Below are 26,645 nucleotides of genomic sequence, written 5' to 3' on the forward strand. Positions count from 1 at the left end.
AGGCAAAATTTGCCTCGAACCCCTGTTTTACATAAGCAAAAACTCAGCCTCACATCTCACAGTATTGAGGGATGCCCAGAGAAGTTGTGGATGACCCAGCCCTGGAAGTGTTCAAGGCCAGCTTAGATGGAGCTCTGAGCAGCCTGGTCTAGTGCAAGGTGCCCCTATCTATTGCCATTCTATGCTATAATAAGTAAAAAATTTATGACATCATCATGCCTTGAATAACACATAAAAGATACCTCTAGCATTGAAACATGAAATAATGAGAGTAATTTATGCTATTAAATTACAAAATTAAGTTTCTTTTATCAACATTAGAAATACTTTCTTTCCCTCCATTTAGCTCCAAAATGAGATAGTAAAACCAGTACAACGGAACAATTCAGGAGCTCCTCAGTCCTACTGAAAAAGGTTCCCTTTAATAACAAATTAAAATGGAAAATGACATTTTGTCAGTCCAGCAATCTCAGTAGCTGAGCATCCCTAGGGGCTTTGTCATTCAAATTTCAACTGTGTTTGCAAGTGTATGTGTGCACCTATATACATGCATACTGATGTTTATAAATATACATATATATAGTAATATGCACACATTAACAGACAGAGCCACTGAACAGATGCTTTAGTAAATCAAAACGCTTTACATGTAATTTAAGTGGACTCCCAGCTGCACACTGGAATTCGGGCCCTGCCCAGTGCAGGCACAGCTGTACTGTACTAACCTAGACCCCAAGTGCTCCAGAGGTTCAATACAAATGTGTTACCTTTACTGCAGAGCCTGCAGCTTCTGGTTATCCCACCACACCTGAAAAGGGTGAGGAATAGTCCTGGTCCCAAACTGCCCTTACTGAACCAACTTCTGATATTCCTGCCACACATGAGCCATTGTGGAAAACAACAGATGTGCTGTTACCTGCAGACACCCAACATCAGCAGTACCTAGTGCATCACGTGTGCAGTGCTTCAGGACACATTGAACATCAAAGGCACCACATCCAGCCCATTCCTGCCCTACCTCCAGTGCTGGGGGCTATTTTTCTCACACAGTAGCTGTCTCCTGCTGAGCACACAGCACAGGCAGCTCTCCAAAGACACGACAGGCTCATTCTGATCGTGCCATCGTACTCCAGCTTTCAGTGAAAAAGGCAAGCCACGCTCTCTCATGTGCTCTGAGTTCCTCTGGGCAGTCCAAATGGCACAAAATTGCTCAGGAAATCTGCCCATCCTGACCAGCTGCTCCAGAGCCAGCCACAGCTGCAGGCACCTCCTGGGTACCAGGGATGAGCTGACAAGAGGAGGACAACTGGGGACAGAGGGACCAGAAGCAGCTCCCTTATCATAACCCACATCTGGCCTCTGGAGGCTACCTGTGATGAAAGCAAGTCTTTACTGCTCCACCTGCTTCATGGGACTAAAGGATCAGGGAGCTCTCCCAGGCTCAGTGACCATACTCAGCTTGGCCTCAGCACAGGACAGAGCCAAGCTCCTGTGCTGTTAAAACTTCCTCCATTTCTCAGATCAGTAAAGCAAACCAAAAGATTAAAGTGATGATGACATAATTCTTGTTTTCATCAAATGTGTACAAATATTACAGTAATGTCTTTTGTCACAGCTGAGAAATGGTGCAAGGCCTACCATGAAACCACAGTGTGAGGATCTTTCCTTGTGGAAATATCACATACACCAAAACTATATTCTGAGTTTTTATTTTAACAGTTGCCAAATTCTGTTCTAATATATACACATACTTATTTTCTCCATAAGCCCCTGGATAATTATCAAGGGAAGTAATTTGGCTTTCATATTTTATTTTTTAAATGAGAAAAGTAAAGACAGAAAATAAGACAAAATACATTTCATGTCGCCATTGATCTATAGATTACAAATATATATAGTTTCCTTCCAGAGGAAGAAATACTAAAGAAATATTTTGCCCATATCAAATGAACTTCTGAAAAGAGGAAAAAAAATTAAATATATTGTTCAGCTCCCCCCTCCCTACCACAACAATCACTCGTGCTTAAAAAAAAAAAAATTGCATTCATTTGATTTTCTCCACTTCTACCAAAGAAGAAAAACTTATCTGGATAATGACCTGAGTTATTTTCATGGTTTCCAAATGTATGTAACCCCAATAATCACCATCTATCAGAGAGCTACCCCTAAGCAAGGGATGTAAAAACAAACACTGGTGGATCTTTCGAATCAAACAACAAAGCAAAATTCAAAAATGTATTGCAAGAGTTATGCCGAAAGTCAGCCATGAGCATCTTCATGGGCACTGGTCTGACAAAGTAGAAGTGGAAGCTCTGCTATTTTATCAACTGAGATATCTGTAGCAATTGGAAACCCAAAGATGAAACATTTTATTTATGCCTGTGTATTTGTTTGCTTTCTCTTTTATGGTTATAAGACAGAGAACAGATGAGTACAGAAGACACAGCTGGTCTTTACAGCAACTAAGCTTTACATTTCAAACCTATTGTGGGTAACAAGGCAAAGAGCTGCTGCTGGTCTTTCTCCAGGGACAGACTCCCCAAAACTTGGCTCCCTTGAAAAATCAGACAGTTTACAGGTTCAGCCAAAGAAGGTTTTCCCATTCCCAGTGTGACCAGGCCAGTGCCCATTTGTTTGTTGGCAGCAGCGAACCCAGGCTGGCTGCTGCTGTTCCAGGTCTCCTTCCATCCTCCCCATGGCTGTGCTGCAAAGGGGACTAGATCTGTCACTGAGTCCATCAGAATTCCCTCAGTCTTGCACAAATCTCTCCCCAGTGTAAAACCCATCTTTTCAGAAGTAAAGAACTACAGAAGCTATCAACTTCTAGGCAGGCCTGGAACCTGAGAAGAGCTGGGTCAGGCATTACAGCCATAAAAGTGATATGAGAAACCTTCCTGGTGACTTTCTGCTCTGCCATTCAGCATGGAATATCCCATAGAGCTCCTTTCCATACAAATGCCTGTCTTGTGAGGATACCATAACCACATGCCCAGCAATGACGAGGTTGGGTTTTGTCACTGCTGTAAATCTGACTGTGCCCAAACCCTGGGAAACAAGGCAATAAGCAGCATCCTCTCCAAAAGCAAGGAAATTCCGTGGGGGCTGAGTACTGACAACACAGCTTCTGAGAGGATGACAGGGAAGGGAATGTAGCTGGTAAAAACACTGGATATTTCTTAAGGGCATCCAGAGCTCCTCAAACATTTTGCTACTGCCTGACCATTTGTGAAGACAACACAGAGATAACAGGTAATATTTAACTGATGAGAAGTGAGGGGAACAGGAGAGTAAAAGCAATGCAGGAAACTGTAAGGATGGAGGACAGCCTGGTTGGGTGGCTTAAAGTACCAGTTCATTTGGATTTTGTTCCCCCACACCCTCTTTACTCTATCCTTTTTTTTCCCTTTTTTTTTTTTTTAATAAATTATACAGATGAACATGGGAGAAGTTCATGCTACTTGCTGGAAGCAATAAAGGTAAATTTTCATGGCCTATGGATTCCACAGACCTTTGAGTGTCCCACCTCATCCATCATGGGCTAACTTATGGAACATAACCGTTCCCAGCAAGACTCAGTAGCCCTTAGAAACTGATGGCATGTCCTCAGGTATTTTCCTCGAGAGTGAGAGACACGTGGGTTCCATCAGTTTCTTCCTCACACGAGGCCTGAGTGCCTCGGGTGCAGTCTCGAGATTTCCAGGGATCTTCTGGGACATTCTCAGACGTCAGACTGCTGTCTCCAGGTCCTCGTGGGAAACCATTTGATAGTTTTGTCGACTCTCCAGGTAGGAGGCCAGATCTGGATCACCAGCTTGCTGAGCCCTGTCACGAGGGGTCTTACCCTGTAATGAGAAACATGAAGAGAAATTCTTGTGCTAACACATTGAGAACAGCAGATGATTAGTAGACAGAAGACAATTAACAAGTCTCAAGCCTGTCACAGACATATTTTATGAAATTTCCTTTCATTAGGATCTTTTCTTCTGAGAAGCTGAAAGGCCTCAGAAATGAAATGTAAACAATAACTATCTGCTGCTGTGGAATGCAACAGGTGCATCTTTGATTGGTCTCATGTGGTTGTTTTTAATTAATGGCCAATCACAGTCCAGCTGTCCAGACTGTCTCAGTCAGTCACAAGGTTTTGTTACCATTCCATTCTTTTTCCTTGCAAGCCTTCTGATGAAATCCTGTCTTCTATTTTTTTAGTATAGTTTTAATATATAATTTTCTTTTAATATAATATATGTCATAAAATAATAAATCAGCCTTCTGAAACATGGAGTCAAGATTCTTGTCTCTTCCCTTGTCAGGGTTGCCTGCAAATTCCACAAGAAGCCACTTGACTGGATTTCATCTGTTTCAGAAAGCTTTTTGCAATGTACAATTCTGCCATCTGAACAAGAGATGATAGAATCATAGATTCTCTTCCCATTATAGCAATCTCATAGAGCCCAAGAAGGCAGAAATTGGTTTTGATTGTCCAGCTGCAGCAAAGGTGCTTCTGACTCTGGAGTCCAGAGAACCAATTCACTCTCAGCTGCTTACCACAGGGTGCTTGTGTTCAGAAACTCCAGAGAGGCAGCTTCTGGACTATGTTCCTAAGCAATCAGACTGTTGTAATGACAGAATATTCCTTGGATTTCATTTTTCCCAGATTTCTTTCTCAGTCCAGATTACACCAAGAGAGTGCTGTAGTTAGTGTCACATCAGTGAGCATAGGAGCAAGCGAAGGCAAAAGAAAATAGTTAGCCATCCTCACAAAGCAAGCCAGCCACAATAACCAAGCCTCCCAGATGTTGTGCAATCAGAAACCAAGGCTCCTGCAGGTGGTCCTGCCCACAGGCCTCTCTTTTGACCACACAGGAGGAGCACACTGCTGTGCCATGGAGATGTCCCATTCACACCAAATGCACCAAATAGTTTGAGGCCAGGCTCTCACTATGGTCACAATGACCCATGTTGAGGACTGAAGTCTCTTGTGTTTGTTTAAATCAATACCGTTTCCTCTATAAAAATAGCTTGCTTCAAAGGAGCAACACACAAGGCTGAGGCTCCTTGTGTGAGTCTCGGCACACGCAAGGAAGCCTCAGTCATGCAAGCAGCAGGGAGGATGCTGCAGGGTCTCACTCAGCACAGGGGATGGTGGGGGCTGATGGAGCTGCCTTACCTTGGAGTCTGTCTTTCTCAGAGAGGCTCCTGCATCCACCAGGAGCTGGCAGACGGCGCGGTGGCGCTGGCAGGCTGCCTTGTGTAGTGCTGTCTCACCCCTAGACCAAAGCACAGAAAGCAGCCGTGAGACACAGCACAGCAATGCACATTTACGAAGCATGAGGAGCAGAGCACAGACACAGAAGGATGCTGCACGTATTTGAGGTTCCCTCTTGCTGGCAGAAGTAGACTTGTGCACTCTCTCCCTTAGCATCCACATCCTTTGACTCAGTAGGAAAGCCCGCAACGTACAAATAGCAGACGAAGAACTTGTGAGGGATGGGAAAGAAACATTGATTTTATGTATTCAGAGGACTGAATGTCACATTCCCATCCAACCACCAGCTCTGTTAACTGCTGCAAAGGCAAGCTAGCTACCTTCCTATTTCACAGCAGGCAAAACAGCAACAGTGTTTGTTTCTTCCTGCAATTTCTTTCTTCAACCTCATTTTTGGAGCCATCCTAGAAAAATCCTACCTATCAAAGCTATGACTGGTGCACTTGCTGCCTCAGTTCTGATGCCCTGCTCTCTTGGATGTATGAGAGCAAGAACTCTCATGTGTTTTTCACCACTGGACTGCTGAGCTACTGAGGAAGATTAAACATGTTTTTCAGAAGAGAAGACTGTGTGGTGGGAACACATTTGTTGCAAAGCTTCTCACTCAGACTGGAGCTAAGTCTGGCAGCTTAGAAACTGACTTACTCTTTACTGAGAGTAAAGAAATCTATGTAGATTTGCCTAGGAAGAGAGGAAAGTATGCTTTGAGTGGGTTGAAAAGGAGTCCTTAATGCCAGTATCCAACAAGCAGGGCCATTATATAACCTGTGAAATGACAAATTACAAGAAACACATGTAGCAGGACAAATCTTGCACCTACCTACACAGAGTGCATAAAGGAATCTCAGCCCCCATCTATGGCCGGGGATGTTGAAATATTAAGAGGCAACTTTGTAATCAATATGCCTTCACTGCATCAGAACTAGTATCAGAATAGGATACCATCCTATTTCCCCCTGAGGACCAAAAGACCAATTCATACTGCCAGTTACAGCTTGAACCTTCCCTTTCCAAGGGTTAGAGGTGGAGGAACCTCTGTAAAGGGAAGCCCTCACAGCTGTGCTCACTGACATTTGGTGTGGTTGTGCTACACCCCTGGATGAAAAGAACCAGTCCATCCCATCCCTGTCACCTCTGGACTTCACTCATGCACCTTGTGCAAAAGGTGTTCTCTGTTAGCAGAGGAGGGCACTGTGGGATGAGAAATGGTAGGCTTGATCCCTAGGAAAAAGACTGTTTTTATTTCATATGTATTACACATATTTTCCAGAATTATTCATGCTTCCCTTACATACTTTCATGAAACTTTGATTATACAAGGTGTAAAAAATTGGGAATTGGAAAGGAAAGTAACTTTTTTGGGTAGGGTTGTTGTTTTGGTTTTTTTAATAAGAAGGGAGCTGATTGATGTTTTAACTGCTTGATGGAAACCTTCAATTGCACAAGTCCTGGCCACTTAGGAGAGCTAAGGCAGAGCACCCTGGATGAATCAAGAAGGGACTGAAAAAAAAGGTGTAGAGCAAGAAAAGTAATTTCCTGACTTTTGGAATTTACTCTTCAGGTTGGTCCCTTAGTAGCTGGAGGCCAGAAACATCAAAACACAAGGCAGGGCTTCTATTCCTCTAGAAAGATTAAGGAAGCATGGGAAGCAATAGGGAGAAAGTCCCCTGCAAATCCAATGAATGTTTGTTTTAGGCAATAAAGCCACATATGACATGGTTGACGTGTGGTTTTTAGGGGCCTTGTTTGGTTGGTTGGTTTTGAAGAGCTGTGCCATTTTACAAGCTTTTTCCTTTTTAACAGTTTGCATTGAAAACCAAGAGTCTGCTAGTTTAACATACATAATGTGAAGGACAGAGTAGGTTGTACTTACGTTTCACTGTCTGTCATGTCCAGCAATTCAGATGGACCTGCAAAAGATAGTCAGGTATGTCATAAGGCATTTGTCTGCATGACTAAAAAAATATGTCTACCAGGAGAAGATTACCAGTAAAAATATATAAAAGAAGCCGAGTGAAAGCTCAACCTGCACAAATATATCAAACTTCAATGTAATATTTGCTTGTGTAAGCCCTTGCACTAATAAAATTCTGGATGCACAGTCACTGCTGGAGTGTCAGCAACAGGGAGTAGCAGCCTCTAAATTATACTGGGAATGAATATTCATGGAGTTTATTTTCTCACTCTTCACCTTGCTCAATTAAGTGGTTTGCATAAGTACAGTACATTGAAAATGCTGATATACTAGAAACCCTGATATATTGCAAGTTAAAATCTATTGTTGGTATTAGAGGGAAAATGTCATTAGGAAGTTGAAATTAGCCAAATTCCATCCTGAATGACATCCCTGTGCTGCTCCATTTAATAGTGTTATACAAAATGTAGATCAGGGTGGAATATTCCCAGCGGTCTTTATATTGATATGCAAATCCTGTACTCTACTGGTTAGCAATGATCAGGAAAGTAAGATTAAGAAAAACAGAAAAGATTTTTGTTAAGTGGGGAAAAAAATAATACATTTAAGGTTAATGTCCTTTTGTCCTTGATATTCACTACAGGCAGATATTTATAGAGGCAAATTCCATCGCTGAATTGTAGTGATAGAGAAGGGCTAGGGTCTGGATATCACTTGGAAAAAACAACTTTTCCTTTGCAGTCTGTCATAGTATTCTTCTCTCCACTGCTCTGGAGTGTAGTGTTAGATGGTATAGGGCAGTTAGCAAGGGGAACAGGGAAACTTTACAAGACTTTTCCTTCCTGCACATGAGTATTTCTCTCCAGCACACTGTGACTTTGAAATTCAAGAGTCCTCAAGAGCTTACAGCAAATCTCACCTGAAACCGAGGAATTTCACACCACTTGCTTACAAAGGCCTACACACAACCTCTCTACACTCCTTTTACTCTGAGTGTGTGTCAAAGTGGATCAGAGCAGCCTGTCTTTACCTCACTGCTTTAACAATGTAGACATGGAGTACCACTGGGGCTCCTGAGCTGCAGGCAGCTCCTTCATTTCGTCTTCTGCCATCATGAGAAAGGGTGGTGCTTAGTCCTCAGTGCACAGGGCATTGTGTACCACTGCATACTTGCCATAACAGTTCTCCAAACTCAGTAGCCACTGTCAATTATTTAATGCAGCCTGACTGTAGCTCCACACATCCTCATCTCCACACCTGGCAGTTATGTGTTCACTCCTGACTATCAAAAAGACAAATCAGTCACTACCCCTGAGCTCCCAGGACCACAAAGGATAAAGGGGGACAAGCAGAGCCTCTTGTTGAGATGAAAAAAGATAATGCCTGAGAAACTAAAAAGACAATTAAAGAAATACACATGAAGAAAAGGAGTCCTTTTACATTTCCTAGGAGAAAATCGTGTTCTCTCAAAAATAAAGGTAGTTCCCCATAGTTTCCTGCAATGCCACATCTCAGTGATAGGTAAGCAGGAATGGCTTGCAATGTGTTAGAGAAGATACTGCCACCTATTATTTCTGTTCATGCTGGAGCAAGGAAGGTTGTATGGCCAAGGTGGAACAGGGTGACAGGTCTGGCTTTATGGGACATACAGGTACTTGTCCGGGTAAGCTGAAGAAGCTGTTGAAAGCTAAATAAAGGTAGTAAAATAGAGAGTATTCAGAAGAATATGACCTGAGAGGGAGAAGGAAGCTGGGGCAGAGTGAGTCTGGAGAGAAGCCAAGGGTAAAGAAAAACTGGTGTGAAGCAGGAAACAATAGCAGGGCTAGGACAGAGGAGCTGAGTGCTGAGTCTGTGAGTACAGACCTGAGGAGATGACAAGTACAGCTCCCCCAAGTGCAAAGGGTGCTCTCCTGGATACTGTCCCAAATTCAGCATTTCATGGGAGAGCCCTGACTCCATCTGAGTCATACTGGGGTTAATAATTAGCTGCACAACATGGTACCAGGATTCTTTAATTTCATTCTCTCTGGCCTGTCTCTGAAGCTGGAATGTCCCAACTCACAGCCTGAGCGGTGCCCTTTACTTCTTTATTTTATTTTCACTTGTGCTTCTCTTAAACCATCTCACGCCCTCCTCCTAATTCCCTTTTCCCTCTTTTTTGGACCTCATTTTTATATCAGTCTCCCTGGCGCTGCCAACCGACCATTCCAAATCCCCCTCTGCCCGGGGACAAAAGCTGCACAGATGTGGGAAGGGCTGGCACTGGGAAAGCTAAGGCACTGTCATCCTGACCCAGCAGGGAGGCGGCTGTTTCACTCTGGGACAAGAGGCACAGAAAGAAAAGGGGACCAAGGCACGGAGAGAAAAGAGGACAAAATAACCCAATAGAAATCCGGAAGGGAAATGCATGAGTGAGATTTCTATCAAGGAAAACAGCAGGGGGGGAAATAAAAACAAAAGATAGAAATGTGTGGAGAGGTGGAGGGAGGAAAAAAAAAGAGAGAGAAAGGGGAAAAAGAGACTGGGGGGCTGAAGAATGGCAGGATGGGGACGGGGGACGGGGTGGGGGGAGATATTCACTTGAAAAGAGCTGAAAAGCATGACGCACCGAGGAGAAGCCCAGCTGAGATCACTCTCTTTCCTCAACATCGCCCATAGACTGTCTGTGTAGAATTATTAACTTTTTTCCTTCTCTCCTTTTGCCCTCTTTTGCTCCACCAAAGCCCTTCTCCAGTTTCTCAGAAGGCAAAGCAGCCTGGGCTGGGTATGGGAGGAGGGAAGGCAAGGAGACTCAAAAGCAGCTGCTCCTTCACTGAGCTCACTACAATAAAAAAAACCTCAACACTTTAAGTGACCATATTTCAGAGGCATTTCCAAAATATACAGCTCCACGCATTCTTGAAAGGCCTCTGAGCCCACAGCTTAGCCCTCTCCAATGGATGTGGTTACAGCTACCCACAGGAGACCCACAGATATTAACCCCTGCCAGTCCTTCATAGAACCAAGGAAGAAAGGTATTTACTCTAAGCAATAGTGTCAGACACCATCAATTTCTGTTTATCTGTCAAAACCCTCTTTGTTTAATAACCTGATTGAGGTTATTATCTGGGGGACAAAACTGGATGTGGATCCTTACTTTCAAAGTAGGAGTATTTTTAAAATAACAGTAAACTGGAAACTCAGAACTATTTCTAGTCTTTCCCCAACACCACACTTTTTTTTTTTACCTGATGGGAAAATTAACAGTGGTCTTTTCTCCTTGTGTCTTTTGGCTCAGAATTTCCACTGTAATATAGAGGCTAGACAGGTTATGGGAGCATTCCTTCCTACATGTCTGTCAGCCAAATTACCCTAAATTTTGGTATGCTTGAAATTAAAATAGGCTATGTTGTACCTTGTGCCTTCCAGAAAAACTAAACTGTCTTCTGCTCAGGCCCCTTATAAATGACCACTACCCTATAACATTCTGCAAATCCAGACATACTAACAAGTGTCATGCAAACTCACTCTCATTCAGTGTTGCTTTCTGATGATTATTCAGACTTTGTCCCTGACACACATTTCTGTCACAGCAAAATTTGCTTTCCCAAAGCCTTCCAAGGAACTTGTGAATCTGGTCAGGATACAAATCCAGATTAACTGATGGTTCTTAGCTCTGGACTTTGCAGTGCTAAGATTAATGAAAGCATTATCTTTTTTCTTAAATCAGGGGATGCTTTCTAGTGAAGCAAGGACATTGAGGTTTGAGGACACAGAAATGTTAAGGATGGGATGCCCTACATACTGTCTGTTGCAGCAGAAGTTCCCACCACAACCTCCTAAGGCAACTGTAAACATCTTTCCTCTCTTCTGTTTAAAATCAAAATACCATAGATGAACTTTACAATTCTTGCTTGTCTTTTGAATGTCTAGGGAAGACAAAGACAAGGCAAATGGAATTATTTGTATAATGTTTATAAATTAAAAATTTTTCACAGCTGCCAGATAAAGACTCCAATCCAAGTTTGATACCAAATACAGATGGTTTAGGAGGCCCCTTTTCTAACAGAGGTTCTCAAGCCTTCCTTAATTCTGCTTGTGTTAAGCAAGTAGACAGTTAACTCTTTTCTAATGTACACGCATTAGGATGCAATGCAGTTGCTGACTGCAGCATTAAAAAGCTGTGGTTGTGATACTTAGTGAGTTTGGCCCTCAGTTTCCAGCTAAGCATTTCTTACCTCAGCTACGACAAGTTTTTAAAGTTGACCCTTCTACTAAAAGTGAAAGACTCCTGATTTAGGTGGGCAATCTTGAATGAGTGATAGGTCTGTGTGCCTAAGTATCTGCCCCTCCTGCACAGGGGATAGACACAAACTGTTTTACTGGAGCAGCAGCCAGCACAACTCTTCCTGCAGCAGCAAGCAGCTGTTGTCCTGACTCCTACTACATTGGTGCTTCAGCTGCTATTCCAGCCTTGTGCTGGGCCACTGTGAGTTATCTGGCAGCACCGCACAGCAGTCCCCCTGTGTGACTCATCCCTGCTATTTCTAATTTAAGATGGGTTATTTTCCTCCCCTTAACATTTGAAATTATTCTGATCATGAGCACAGAATAACCTTTCATATAAATGTGCCCTGCATGTCTGCAGAATAGGCCATCTCCACAAAGGACAGCTTTAGCCCCACTACACCATTTTCCTTCCTTTGTAGTTCTAGTTCTGTGCATGCCACTCCTGTACTGTATTGGATTCATCCCACTGTTTTTCAAACTAGAAAGGTAAAGTTACTGGAGCAGTGGGTTTTGTCTTCTTCTGTTGCTGTTGGTTTTTAGAGATATTCAGAAGATTTTTCCCTGTGTGGTTAATAATAGATTTTATTTGCTGTGTGCTTGAGGATATTTTACAGTGGAACTTCTATTATCATTCACTATTCCCTGTGTATTGGGAAGCAGACAAACTCCAGAGGAAGTGTGACTGGGCAGAGGTAATTGCCAGAACAATCCAAGATTCATTTTTATGAAATTTTTATGGGTGGATATTGGCAGAAACGAGAAGCTCCACACAGGGAAACCCTTAGATATTACTAGCATTGGATCAGGTCATGTACAGTAATTAATGCTGAGAAGATGCCAAATGTCAGAGAATGCAAAGAAAAACAAGGGCATTATGATGATGATGATTCAGCAAGAGAGCTCATTTGTGGCTGAGAAGTGCCCAGAGTAGAAATGAGTTTCATTAATTGCTTGGTGGGAGAAGAGAGGAGGCCTCTATTAGATTGTGCATTGTCCCATGCACTCCCTGATCCCCAGAGAATGTTAAACAAACAATGCATTTGAAGAAGCCCAGAGGACATATGTCTGGAAAGCTGCAAAAGCCTCCTGCCATCCTTGGGGATAAAGAAGGGAGAGAGGAACTGAGCTGACATTTGCTCAACCTTCTGATTTGTCTTTGTCTAACAGTCCGTAATCCCTCACATTTCTCTATTTACTTCCAAAATTCCCATGGATTCCCTGCTTACATTCTTATCAGTTTAAATTATCTGACTTTAAATATTCATCTAAGTAACTGGGTCAGACTGTCACTAAGTTTATGTCTCTAATAAAAATCCTAGAGAGGCATTGATGAATTGGCACAGGTCCTGTGCAGTGCGAGAGGAGACCAGGGGCAGTAAGAAAATAAAGCAAAATTATGCCTGTCTGCAGAATTCAGTGGCCCATGTGTGCACTGTGACTAATGCAACAATCCAGAGCAGTAAATAGAAGGGAGAGTTAGCACTGGTAAGGTTTGCTAGAACTGGTGAGAAAACCAGTCATTATTTGGATATAAGGCCAGCTGCACTGCCCTATCCATGTGTAGGTATCCATACATAACGGAGTAAAAGAACAATTCAGCCCCTCTCAGTCAGATTTTTGGGGCATGGTTCAGTTGTCCATACACAGATATTTTGTGCTGTTTGATATACCTATGGGAAAGCCTTGGGTTGCACTTGGAATGACAGAGATGCTTGCTTGGGCTTTGGCTGTCAGTGCAGGTGAGGCCTCCTCTGGGCCTTGTGTGTTATCTTGTAGACCCAAGCAAATGTCCTGGATATCCAAGGGCAAATGGCATCAGACATTTATGTTTATCTAAATGAATAAAGTGCACAGAATCACCTTCTGGGCTCCAATGACCACCTTAACTAAGATGTCCTTTGAGTTAGTCATGCTAGAAGCCTGCTGCTATTAAGGATTCCCTCCTCACTTCCACCTGCCACCAAAAGTGCCTTTGTCATACCAGAGCAAATGAACTAAGTCACAGATTGCTGCTGACAGTAGAGGAACTCGGACCTAGAGAATATCTGACACCTATATGTTAATACCTAACTTAGGGGTCAAGATTGAAGAGATGCATTGTTGCTTCTTCCCTTCTTAGGAGTTGTGCTTTTTTATTCTCTCTATACAATTTGTGCAATATCTTGGAGCAACAGCTAACACTTATCCTAATTACCAGGGGCAGTCTCTGTGTTCACACTAGCACTGCTGCTGAAATAATGTAGCTGATTTTGACATCCAGAAGCCAAAATAGCCACTGATATTTTGAAGTGGGGTCAAAGAAGAGTTCAGACTAGAAAATTTTTCCTGCAGTGAAGGGGGGTGATAACTGTGACTTCAGCTCTATGTGCAGAGCAGTGACTATTTTACTGTGCCACTCTCCAGCAGGGAGGGAACAAGGTTACAGTGGTTCAACAGGCAGAAGATCCTAAATGTGACTGCCTCAGACACAAAAAGAATAGCCTGTAATCTACTGACAAAGATAAGAAGAGAGAAAAGGAAAAAGGGGCAATAGCATGATCACAGTCCATAAATACAAAATGGAGATCATAAGTTTTTGCTGTTGGGTGGTCTTGAATCTAACAGACATAATATTCTAAGGCTGGAATGGAAGCTAGATGAATTTGTCTAGATATAAGGAAGCAGATTCCTGACCAGTGTGTTACTAAATGCTGAAATAATAACAATGGTTGTATGGGCTCTTTGTCATTGTAAATGTTTTCATAGAGATTAGATGCTTTCTACAACATATGCTCTAATTGAAAAACAGTTCAGATGATCCCTTTGCCAGAGGTTTTAACTAAAGCTTCACAGCCCCCCGGCTGATGCAAACGTGGAAACACCACTCTCCTCAAAAGCCATTCTAATTCTTCTTTTCACACTTTGCCTGGAGCCATCACTCTCATTGCTGCCCCATTCCCAGCCTCCTGTTCACACATGCTGCAGGTGGACATTGCATTGAGGGACACCACAGATGAGTGAGGCCACCTGCAGCAGCCCAGTGTGGTTTTGCCTGAGTGACACTTGGCTGAGATACAGCTCTCTGTGGGTCTGCCCCCTGGGACTCACCATGCTCCAGGATGTATTTCACAATCTCACCATTCCCAGTCTTGGCAGCGTGGTGCAATAAGGAGCAGTGATCAGGTCCTTGGATTAACAAATTGGCTCCTTTTTTACAACATTCTATGAACTGGAAGGAAAAAAATAAAAAACACACAAAAAAAAGAGAGAGAAAAAGAAACATACAGAAGGATAAGATGGGAGGAGCAGAAAAACAAATGTGTCGGTAAATTCTTTACTGCTTCTCATTGTAAGTCAGTACAAAATAGAATAGAATAAAATAAAACATTAATTTAAAGCCAGCTTTTAGGCCCTGATATAAAACATCTGAAACCAGAAGTATTGACAATTATATGTGTTAAGGAGAACAGTCTGTATTTCCCAAACAATGAGACATTGCTACTCTACTGGTGATGATTTATTGCTTGCTAGGAATGCTTGCAAACCACATCTGGCAATGCTGCTGGGATATATTAAAATCTATGTACTTGATAAAAAGTTCTGGCTTCTTTGCTGAAGACTCAAATTTTTCCTCAGCACAGGAGTCAAATATTTTCTGACTAAATCAGAAAACTCCAACTCAAAATTCCACAAGGAGATGAGGTGACTGTCATGGGCCTCCCCTGTCACAGTGCCTCCTGTTCAGAGCTGGCCAAGGAGGGAGCAATGCATGGGGTAAGAATAAGAGGGAAAGAGCAACTAGGCAGGTCTCAGAAATGCTGCAAACTTTGGGGGAAGGGGGCAGGATTTGCAGTGCAGATCGCTGCAGAAAAAGGGGAGAATTGCTACAGTGAGGACTCATTTATGATGCAGTACACTGAACAAGGATGACGAGTTTCCCCATCAAAACCAGCTCAGGCAAAACATTTTCAAGAAGTGTAAAGGAGACAATATTTTTATAACTGCTTGAAGGACTGCTCCCTAGATGCTGCAGCCACAAGAGCTGAGGCAGTGCTATAGAAGGGAGGCAAAATACCTGCAGGCAAAAAGTTGGCCTAACAGCACTGTCATTTTTACAAATGGCTCCAAGCTGGCTTCTCACTGATGAAATTGCAATCATTAATCAAAGTCCTCATCCAAATTTGAGAGCATGTTTTCACATCCTGACTTGGCTACTGAGACAGGCAGCTTGAATAGCTGTCCGATGTGGGACTGCAGTCACTGGCACAAAAAATTTTGCATGAGTAGTTTTGCCTCCCAAACTTACTATACCAAGGCACTACATGTTTTGAGATGTCCACCAGGTGATAAAACAACCCTCTGAGGTTTGTTCTGCCTGGTCTGGTGGTTGCCTAGGTAGACTTTGGGCAAGCCAGCACTTGGGGTCTTGGCCACCAGCCTCACTGGTGGAAAATATGCTTTCCTGTGTAAGGCTGTGTCAGAACTACCCTGCTGTTCAATACTGCCAATATAGTAATTTCCCTGTTAGTGACTGGCATATTGCTCTGTGCAGTGGGCTCTGAATCCTGGGTAAAAAGGCTCTGGCTAACACCAGATCCTATTCACACAAATTTCACACCTCACCTGAATGATGTGTTCCCCTAGAGTTCAGGGTTTCCTGGAAAGGCTGTAAAATGGCACTTGCCAGAAGTCCCCACAGCAGCCTGTTTACGATTTGAGCAGAGGTGTAATAAAATGTACAGTATATCTGACCAGCAAAAAACTGAGTGGACACTCAGTGCTCTGTACCTACCTTCAGTAGATCACCAGATATGACTGCCTGTAAAAGTGCTGCAAAAGACAAAAAGAAAACTGATGTCAGGCAGAAAGCATTGTGCATACAGCTGAGGACACAGCTCACAACATGTGCATGCAAGTTAAGACTGACATCCCTCAGTCCCCTTGTATTCTCATGTACTACCAAAACCAGTGCAAACCCTGTGCTGACACTTATTGGAAAGGCAGAAGACAACCCATGGTGATGAAAGCTGTATGGACATCAAGCCATCATTTCCAATGCTCTTCTGGAACTGCAGGCTTCTGTCTGAATTTTTCACTTGACACGCTTCTGAGACCTTTCAACAGCATCCACAAGGTGGACAAGGTCAAGGCTCCAGCACCAGAACCATCACTGAAAATACCAGTGTTATCTGCACAGAGAACCTGAAATTGTCTACAGACCTGTCAGACACTGATGACAGACTACAGACTGTCACACTGATGATGGAGTCAGTCCCCTGTACACTGAGAATCCCAAATTGTAGATGACTGACTGACAAGAGAGAAATTTCCTAACAATTACTTGTATTACATAAACATTTTGAGATGCCAGAGGGGAGCAAGTCCCCTGGGTTTGGCAGGCAGGGTCAAAGACAGAACAAGGGCCAGTCCTCACCTCACCAGCCTTTGTATTTTAAACACACATGGAAGCAAAAACAGACAAAGAGGACAAGGCTCACAACAAGGCAGGACAGAGCTGCAAAAAGCTGGGAGCTTGTCATGACCCACTAGTGTCTGTCCTGAGCCTGTTAAAAAACAGAAGAAAGGCAAAAGCCTGGGACCCCCTACTGCCCAGAAAAGCTGTTACAAACCTATCACCATGTGGCTGTGTCCTTTTCTCCTCCTTCTCCCTATCATGATATATATTGTAAAAAACAATGATGAATCATCTTTCTGAGAAAGCACTTATGTGGTTTGCATCTTCGAAAGCACTAAACATCTGCCTCAACTCACACTTTATCAACAGTATCTAAACCCATTTCTATCTTTGTGTGTAGGCAGTGCAATCAAATTAAGCATTTGCCCAAGTGCCATCCTTGATAAAGATGCCAAAAATTCATACAGGAGTAAGCAGGAACAAGTGGGGAAAGAGACCCACAGCATAGCCTTCCCTCTGAAAAATAACACACAGGAAAGTGCACAGTGGGAATTCCATGATGAGCTTGCTACACCTCCAGAAATGACAAGGCATCCAAACTAAACACTGCAGAAGAGGAAGGATGTTCAAAGGCAGCTCAACAAATTTCCTTTTCTTTGAAAACACCTGGGGCAACTACATTGTTTTCTGGTCTCAGTAATGCCTCATGCCCTGGCCACACAGCATTGGGAAAAGCAAAACCCCAGTCCAGCTAAGCTCTGTCCAGAAGAAGCAGTAGCAGCAATTCTTGCAGCTTTAGATTTAGGGCAGTTTTTCAGTGACCATGAGTTAAACCAAATCCTAAAAAAAACCCCAGCATCTATGAGAGCGAGTACACACAGATTTTAGGAATGGAAGAAAGCAAACACCAACAGGTAAGAGCTAGAAAATTCTTCACTTTTTATTTTCAGTGGTTAACATACTTCTTTTTTTCCCAATAGTTCTAATAATTGCTCAGCCCAAATTAATAGCAGAGCAGAATTTAACTAATTTAATTTGTTTTATCTATTTCCCTCTCTTTTTTTGGTCAATCTGGTCTTCTTGACACCTTGATGCTTTAGGCTTCAGCAGTCTGAACTTGCAGTAGCCTAAAGAATAAATATTTTGCACATCTCTTATGTGAGAATCACATGAACTGGTGACATGAGTTTTTCATTGCCTTCAACATCCAATTTTTTAAGACATGGCTTCTCTAAGTCACTTTCCTAAGAGACAGTGATACATTTTCTTATGCAAGCCACGCTGAAGATTACAGTTCAAAAAAGCCAGAGAGAGATTCTATGAAAAGCCTGACAAGATGTGAAAAATCTTCTATGCCGAAAATCCATAATCAGAAGTGGTCTGCTGATAAGGCTATTAGGATAAAGCAGCTCTAAAACAAATTCAACATAATTAGACCAATCTTTTCATCTCTTTCCTAAGCCTCAAATCCAGCAAAGCATTTAGGCAAGTGCTTAGCTTTGAGCTAATTACATTCTTTTCACGCCAAGTCTACCTGCACTCTTAAAATTAAGTGCTTTGCTACAGTAGAACCTACTGGATAAATGAATACAGATCAACAAAACCAGCTGGCATAACAAGAGATTACACACCAGTAAAATAATTCAGAGCTGCATGCCCCGACAGAAGAAGATTTAGAAGCTATTGAGCTAGAAATGGAGAAAGGTTCTTTAGAATCAGGAGCATGTTTACATAAATATATGAATATTGCTTAGCACACTAACCCCATAAACCCAAATGGGGCTGCTGGGCATACTGAGGAGGAGGGTGAAGATGGCAAAAATCACCTGGTTGTTAAAGAGGTGGTGAAGCAAGCAAGCAGATGGCATTGACAAGGAGAGCAGACTGAGAAGTTTGAGAAAAATGCTGTTAACATGCAAAGCCAGGCTAGCTTAAAATTAGAAGCATTAAAGTGAGAATTGTTTTATTTCTTCTAAGCAACACTGCACCACTGGTGTAATACATAAAATTAACTATGTCACTGTTTTATCATATATAATATACCTTCAGGTCTTAAAGATGTGTCAAAAATAATTGATTCAATTAATATTTTAATAATAATATCTAATATTTTCTCAGTTTCTCCCAAGAAAAGTATTTCTCATTGTTAATAAAACTGTTTTATTACCTTTTATATTTATTTAGCAAGTACCTTTATTGCTGATGTGACAGCTTGGCAAAACTGGCAAGTGGGGTGCTCTGTTCATGTATTGAGGAAGCACTGGGTCCCCAGGCTGCCTCCTCAGTAAAGCTCCAACTACCCAACTTGGAAAATAATCTTCATTAAAAAAACCCTAACAAAAAAAAAAAAAACAAACCAAAAAACCCAACAAACCCAAACAAACATAAAACCAAAAAAACCCAAAAACCTAAGTAAACAAACAAACAAAAACAAAAACCACCCCAAAAAACCCACACAAACAAAAAACCCCACTGTACCCAGGCCAACCAGTAAACAAAAGAAAAATGACGAGCAAAACAAACACCAGAAAGCCACCCACACCAAAACAAACCCCCTCACACACATGCACCTCTCCACCTCTCTTATAAATTATTATTGAGCAGATACAGGTGCATAATGCACTAACAGAAAAAAAGCCATGTTGAAAAGGCTGCTAATTGAATTGTGGTAAAGCTGCAAGCTAATAGAGATTGAGACACAGGATAAACAAGTACTAGTACACTCCCATGCTGAAAACAATACTTTTCCTAAGGCATATATCCCTTATCTAATTTCTATGTTAGCTGTTTCCATTGGAAACAGCTATTTTTCTTTCATATTCTAAAAATCTATGTTAATATCACTGAGTTACAACAAACATTTTTTGTTTCCCTGACAAAATTAACTTCTGAAATAACAAATGCTCTCTCTGGCTCTGCATGTGAAGCCAGCACCATTAAAACAGTGTTGCAAAGTCAGTCATTAAACTGACTAAAAAAAGTCAGTTTCTGGGCATCAGAGAAAGGAGGAGGGAGGTATTCATACTCCACAACTTCAGAGGCTGAAGATGCCTGAGAGGTCTTAGAGGGTTGCTTGGATGGTCAGAAGAGAAAATAACTCTCCATAGAAAGTAACCTGGTTTGCCCTGCAAACTAGCTCATGTTGTGCTCCACAGACTAAAAGAAGCTCTAGAGAAAATTACTTCCAGCCTGCAGCACCTAAATTAAGAGTCAGTCTAAGACAGAGAGGGGATCCTTCAGAATGGCATGACTCCAGGGGACATGTCTGATCACCTCCAGGAATGACAAACAAACAAGGGCAAAATGAGAGGTCTTCTTTTAGGGTTTTCCAAGGTGTGATACTCCTGGCACCAGGCAATACTCATGGTCTTGGAAATTTCAGTACCTCATACACCATCAGGTGCAGAATGTCTCATAAATGTAAGGGCCAAAGCCACAAGTGCAGCACATCAGAAAAATACAGCAGAAGAGGGGCAGAAGTCATCATCATCACATTGCTCACTTCAAAAGCCATGAAAATTCTCAGAGGCATCACAAGCAAGGAGAAACCTCAAACAAACACCCCTTCCTGTGTGCCCTGCAGAAAATTTCCTCCTAATCCCAAAGCTGCTGATCAGTTTAACACCAAGGACAGACGCAGGGCTGCTATCACACCAGAAACTTTGCAGATGAAACACTTTCAGAAGGAACATGAAGACAAAAGTTCTTACAAAACCTTGTAAGTAACATCTCAGGATCACAAGGTTCTTTGCTAAAAGTAAATTGACATGGAAGATATTAAGTTAGTTGAATAATCATTAGTGAGACAGTAAAAGGAGATGGTCTGCACTGAAAAGTATCTCAAAGAACAGGGTGGTTCTACAGCCTGACGCTGTCAGTAGTACAGGGGTAATGTGTCTTTTCACTTGAGTAAAAGTTATTCATAAACCAGAAATATCCTCCAGATTTTATTAGTCAGATTGCACTCCTGATCAGACTCTTTCCATCCCATATTTGAAACCACTACTTCTATACCAACTAAGCCACAAGGAATGCTGATAAAAATGTACAGCAACTTTGAAGTTTTCAACACTTACAAGCAATTCTTTAGTGAAGATCTAAAAATTTTGAATGAAGGGAGCAGAATTACTTAAAACTATGTTATAAAGTATAAGTACAACACCAAGGACTTGTCATATTCATAATTAAAATGCAGGCAATTATATACCTATGAATGAAATGCAGTATGACAGCAGATTATTTGCAATAATGCATCCTACCATGAGTAGGATACACCAGGGTATCAATGCATCTAATCAGGGAATTTATGGCAGAACTCAGCTACAAGAACTCAAGACCTGGTTGGAGGAGGGTGCTTTGACCAAAGTGGTTTGGTGGGTGGCATCCCTGCCCATGGCAGGGGACTTGGAACTAGGTGTTCTTTAAGGTTTCTTCCAATCCAAAACATTCTATGATTCTCTGATCTCAAACAGAATTAGGGCTCATAAAACCTTTAGCTCTTTCAAAAGACACAGTAAGGCAGTTGATAATCTGATCAGCTCCTTGCAGAAACCTCATCTAACAGACAATGCCTGCATCTGTCCAGCCCTTTCTAAGACACATCTGATGCACTGATTTCAGCACTTGGAATTGGTATGCCATCAGCATTTCAGTGCTGAATGCTTCTTACTGGTTGGAGGCAGCTAATAAAAAAATATAAGTGCTTTGGTGTGGAGTGCCCAGAATTTGAGTGTCAGTGTTCATCACCATCTCCTGCTAGAGTGCTCTGGGGAACTTTTAAGGTATACCTCATAAAATACCACCTCATTCAAACCTTGTAGAGCTGATAATGGAGAAGAAACTATAGGAGAAGGTTACATCATCAGATTTTTGAGAGTTATTAAACTTAACTTGGACTATCATTAGCTTCCAGAACATTTCCAACCCTTTGTTGCTGTTTTAGCCTTTGTACAATTCATAGAGTCAGAAATTTGAGGTAATTACTGCTTTACATCTGGAGAAATTAAAAGCTGACCCTGATTAGAAGAGTACTTTTACACAGTTGGAGTCCTCTGAGCTGTTAAAGATCAGCATTAGAGAAAAGATAACAAAAGAAGCCCTTGGGACTTATTTTTCACCAGTTTTACAGAAATCAATAACTTCTATTTCAATCACTCCAAAAGGTATGCTCTCAAAAGACTGGAGTTCATTCAGAAATGCACTATTTTCTCTGTAAAAAGTAATTTGTTCATAAAAGGTTTATGACAAACTGACAGTAATATAACTTACCCAGAAATGTACAGAACTGATTTTTTTTCTACTCTAGCCATGATCTTCAGCCTTGCAGTGAAAGGGGTGGGGAGTACCACAGAGAATTGCTTTATGGATTAATTCCCTTCTGAGCGAACTGTGAGAAACAGGCACCTAAGACAGAGCAGTGAATTCACTTGGTATTTCTGAAGGGCCTGACAGTCCCATTGAACAATTTTAGGGATCCATGAAGAGAAGTTACAAATCTCTGCACTTGAGCTTTTACAAAACTTTGCCTCTTTCCAACATTTTATCTGCTTTTAAAGTTAGAAAAAGAAACCCAAACCACCTATAATATACACATGCCAAACTGTCTACATAACTGAGAAATTAAATTGCAAAACTAATAGTGCTTTGTTGGAATGACTGTGAGCTCACAGGTCTTTGATCTACAGACAATCTCAACTCTCACCAAAGCTGATGATGATTAAGTATTTCCTTTGAAGATAAGCTGAGTGAAAAGAGCAATTAAATTTTTCTTCGTGTGTTTTATGCACCTGCAAGTAGTAGAAGTGACAACTGGAAACCATGAAAAAATGAAACAGAAGTTAAACCTTGCAGGTTAAGGGGTCTTCTAGATGCTGGCAAAAAAAAAATCCAGAAATAAATGGTAAAAACACTTCTTCTATATTCACTGAAAACATATTCACTATATTCACTTCTATATTCACCTAGACATATTCACTGATATATATTCACCATATATCACTTATTCTATATTCACTGAATTCAGTGAATATAGTGAATATATTCACTATATCCACAGAAATATTCACTATATTCCATTCACAGGGAATGGAAAAAGGTTCCTGAACTTGCTGGAGGAGCCCAAAGACTGCAGAAGCAGCATGATGGAAATATGACAGCAAAAAATAGATGCAATTTAGAGGTTTCCTGCCTAAATCATAATATCCCTTGTGCTGAATGAAGCAAAGACTCACTGAATTTTAATTTTTTTCCAAAAAATATCTGTTTGCTACCTCTGCCCTAAAGAAACAGGTGTTATACAAGGGTTCTCCACAGGTTTTCAGATTCTGAAAAGTCTTGGGCTTCCTATGGAACCTGAAGGCAATGCCACCAGTCTAGGCAGGTCACAAGAGCTCTGCTGTGAGGCACTATTTCCACGAAAGACAACAAAATAAAGAGCCTGAGAGCTCAAAATACTCCCAAGAGACCAAGAAAACTGACAGTGCAGCAACCAAGAGCTCAGCAGCACATCAGCTGAGCAGCAGCCAGGCACACACACCTGGGAGCCTTCACACAGTATCTTCAGCTATTTCACCTGGACAGGAAAACCTGCATTAGCACACATCCTCTTGGGCTCTGAGAGAGACACTTTTGAAGTCTGCTGGCCCTCTGAATAAGTCATGCCTCAATGACATCTATTTCTAGGATTGGATAAAGAGGTAGAAAAAGCTTCTAAATGTTCAAGGGCTGTTCTTTAGTTACAAAAGCACTGCATCCCATGCAGATTTAGAGAATTGACACAGTTTTGATTGCACCTGTTTGCCTAACTTGTGAATAAGAAAAAAATTTAACATGTAAAAAAAAAAAAAAAAAAAAATCAGTCATTACTCCGGTGGCTATAAATATGCATTATGAACGTTTACCTTTTAAGAATTTAAAAATTCAAACAACTGCACTAAAACACTGGTAAGAGAGAAGGAGGGGAAGGGAAGGCAAAAATAGCCACACATGCTTGCTGAAGGGAAAGAAAGGCCAAGTTCTCACTTACACAGAAGTCCCTTCATACAACTCTGGAAGGATAAAGAGGCTTTCAAGCAGATGTAAATTACACTCAAGCTGCCTTTAAAGCCCCATTTTCACTCAGACTAGTTTAAAGCTACTTTGATGCCAATTAGAGTCCAACCTGAATTGTTTATGTGGCACTAGTGCAGAGCTGAGAGTGCAGTTGATAGTTAGGAGTGAAAGTATTCATACCCTAATGTTGAACTTTTGCTGCAAGACCATTTAACTCAGATTTACAAAAGCAAAGGATGGTTAAAAAAAAAAGGACTTCCTTTGTAAATAGTTCATAACCTTAAAGAACAGTCACAGATAAACTAAGCACCATCTGGCTCACATCATCACTTTTTTGCCTTCCTTTTTCCTTCCACCATTTTTATTTTTAAACCAAGACAACAATTTATGTCATTCTCAGGAGTGATGCAGTGGAAGAAAATGTCTGTGATGAAGTGAGAGCACAAGGCAGGGAAGACTGGCTGACTAATGCAGTAATTTTATCAATAGAGTGGCACTACTTTGGCAGAAAGAAAATTCTAGGCAAAGTAATTAAGCAGTGGTTTAATTTTAATTTAAAAATAAATAGGACAGCAAAAAAGAAGCATTGTGGGCCACACTATTCCTCTTCTCTGTCTTTGTGGACCATTCCCCTCACAGGCATTCTTAGTACACTCCCTTCAGGTTTTTGCCACTGCAACACTGGCTACAGTGCCTTTGCCTGCAATATCTAAGTAACTCTTCCTCAAAAAGCTTGGGCTTCACAGGAGGACTACATCATCCAAAATTCAGTTCAAGAATATTTTTCATAGCCTTTTCTAGCCAATTTCTTCAGTGAGTGAAGCGATTGCCACTCTTATCTGACCATGAGCAATCTCCATCAGAAAAAGAGCCAGAAGCAAAGTAGCTTGCAAGGTTGCCCAGAGCTTCTGCTTGAAAACAAGCACTCCAATTCATACAACTTATTCCTCACTCACACTTCCTCCAGAGGGGAAAAGAATAATGGCAGTGAAATGGTGAAATAAATGTTTTTCTGTTTTCATCTATTGCTTATCCAGATGCCCACATCTGCTAGACATCTCCCTCTCAGATGCCTGCTGACCCCTCAAACTGCTTGGATATGATGAGAGGGGGAATGTAGGCACCTTTTAAAGGTTTTATCCAGAAAGGACCTCCCTCAGCCCTAGACCTGTGCTTTGACAGAATAATTTCTCTTGCCAGGTGTACCCTGGGTCTGTCTCAATACCAGCCTCTGCTGAACTGAGAAGAAAATGAACCAACCCAGAGCAGATCCCCAAGGCATCATTGGCTCAGCCACAGACACTTTCAAAACACTATCCAGGAAGGCTTTCTTCCCAAAGTGGCTAATTAATACAAATAAATACCTGCAGTCAGAGCCTCCCTCCAACCCCTCCCATTCTCTCTTTAATTTGCACAGAGAAAGCATTCCAAGACATCTCAATTTGTTGCTGGGTAAACAGCTGCAGCATCACCATGAAGAATACAGCATCTCCTCTCTCTCTTTTGAAAGCCTCTTGTGTATAAAACAGATATTCATTTTTTTATCTTTATTTTTTAATTCTACCAGCACTGAGATTTTTGGATTCATCTGCAGCACCCTGCTCATCCTTTTCATCAGTATGGCAGACTGCTTCAAAATTCTAGAGAACATCCCTTTGCAGACTGTGACTCTCAAGATTAGTGGAGAGTGGCTCCAGAAAGAAGAAAGGGGGCCAAGAGACTGAAGTCTGCATTCCCACCGGCCACCATGGGCAAGAGGAAATCCCATCTCTCTGAGGTTCCAGGAAGTGTTATTCTTTCTTGTGCTATTTTCTGGGACTCCTGCAACCATGTTCCTCCTTACATGTGTTTAGATTTCCTCTCTTTAATGGAGCTGGAGCAAATGCCAGCATAGACAGGGCATTCTGCCTCCAAGGCAGGAGCAGACACTGCAGAGCAAAGCATTTTCCTGTGTGGGATGGAGCCACCACTGCCTTCCATGCACACACTTGATCAGTCCCTTCCTTATAACTCAGATAGCAGCTCTCTCTATTAAGAGGGATCTCCAGAGACAGAATTACACCTCCCACCTAAAACTTCCAGTTTGAACCCATGCCAAGCAGTCCCTGTGGAAATTTTTTTCTAATAGAGAATAATTTAGAAGTCACCATTATAAACTCACTTTACTTCTAATGCACTCCGGGCTCTACTCAAATCCCTCCTAGGTGTAGGATATCCAGGCTGGATGACTCCAAGTCATGGAGTGACTCCATGGCATGGAACCAGCACCTGGCAGAATCTGAAAGACCTTTGAGTGTTGCTATTTGTCTTTTCAAGCAGAACACCCATCCTTTATCTTAATCTCTTGTATAATATTATTGCTTTGTAATAATAAACTGTCTTCAAAATTGCTCCACTGAATGTATTTCCCTCTTGTCTTAATTTCTCAGTTGTCCTCATGAATTTTGATTCTATTACACACAAAATGGCCAAAACCACAAACCCTAACCCACAGAAATTATGCTGATGCAGCAAAACCACATATCTGCTGGAAGCAAACTAGGCAGAAAGCCCAATCTCATTGGTTTATAGAGAAGTAAACAGGAGAGCAGTGATATAAATATTTGAAACCTCCTGTCTCCTGATCAGAATGCAACTGAGATTGTAAGGATTAAGCTCTGGTTGCCTGCTACTTGAGGTGCATTAGTATAGGTATTTAAAACTGAGTAGTTCCATCAAAGGCAAAGTTCCTCTGTTTGAAGTCAGACACA

General features: G+C 41.7%; 1 protein-coding gene across 4 annotated transcripts in view; it reads right to left on the reverse strand.

Moving 5' to 3' along the window:
• Positions 1-1,693: 1,693 nt before the first annotated feature.
• Positions 1,694-26,645, reverse strand: part of DGKI (diacylglycerol kinase iota) — a 200,623-nt gene continuing 175,671 nt past the window's right edge. For all 4 annotated transcript variants that reach the window (XM_054631243.2, XM_077178324.1, XM_077178325.1 and 1 more), the window contains 5 exons: positions 16,222-16,259; positions 14,538-14,658; positions 7,140-7,176; positions 5,168-5,267; positions 1,694-3,842 (listed from right to left, as the gene is read on the reverse strand). In XM_054631243.2, the coding sequence (XP_054487218.2) occupies positions 3,726-3,842; positions 5,168-5,267; positions 7,140-7,176; positions 14,538-14,658; positions 16,222-16,259 (413 nt within the window). In that variant the 3' untranslated portion in view covers positions 1,694-3,725. The remainder of the gene's footprint in view (positions 3,843-5,167; positions 5,268-7,139; positions 7,177-14,537; positions 14,659-16,221; positions 16,260-26,645) is intronic.

This window comes from Agelaius phoeniceus, chromosome 5 (assembly GCF_051311805.1).
Source record: "Agelaius phoeniceus isolate bAgePho1 chromosome 5, bAgePho1.hap1, whole genome shotgun sequence".
In the NCBI taxonomy this organism is placed as follows: Eukaryota; Metazoa; Chordata; class Aves; order Passeriformes; family Icteridae; genus Agelaius; species Agelaius phoeniceus.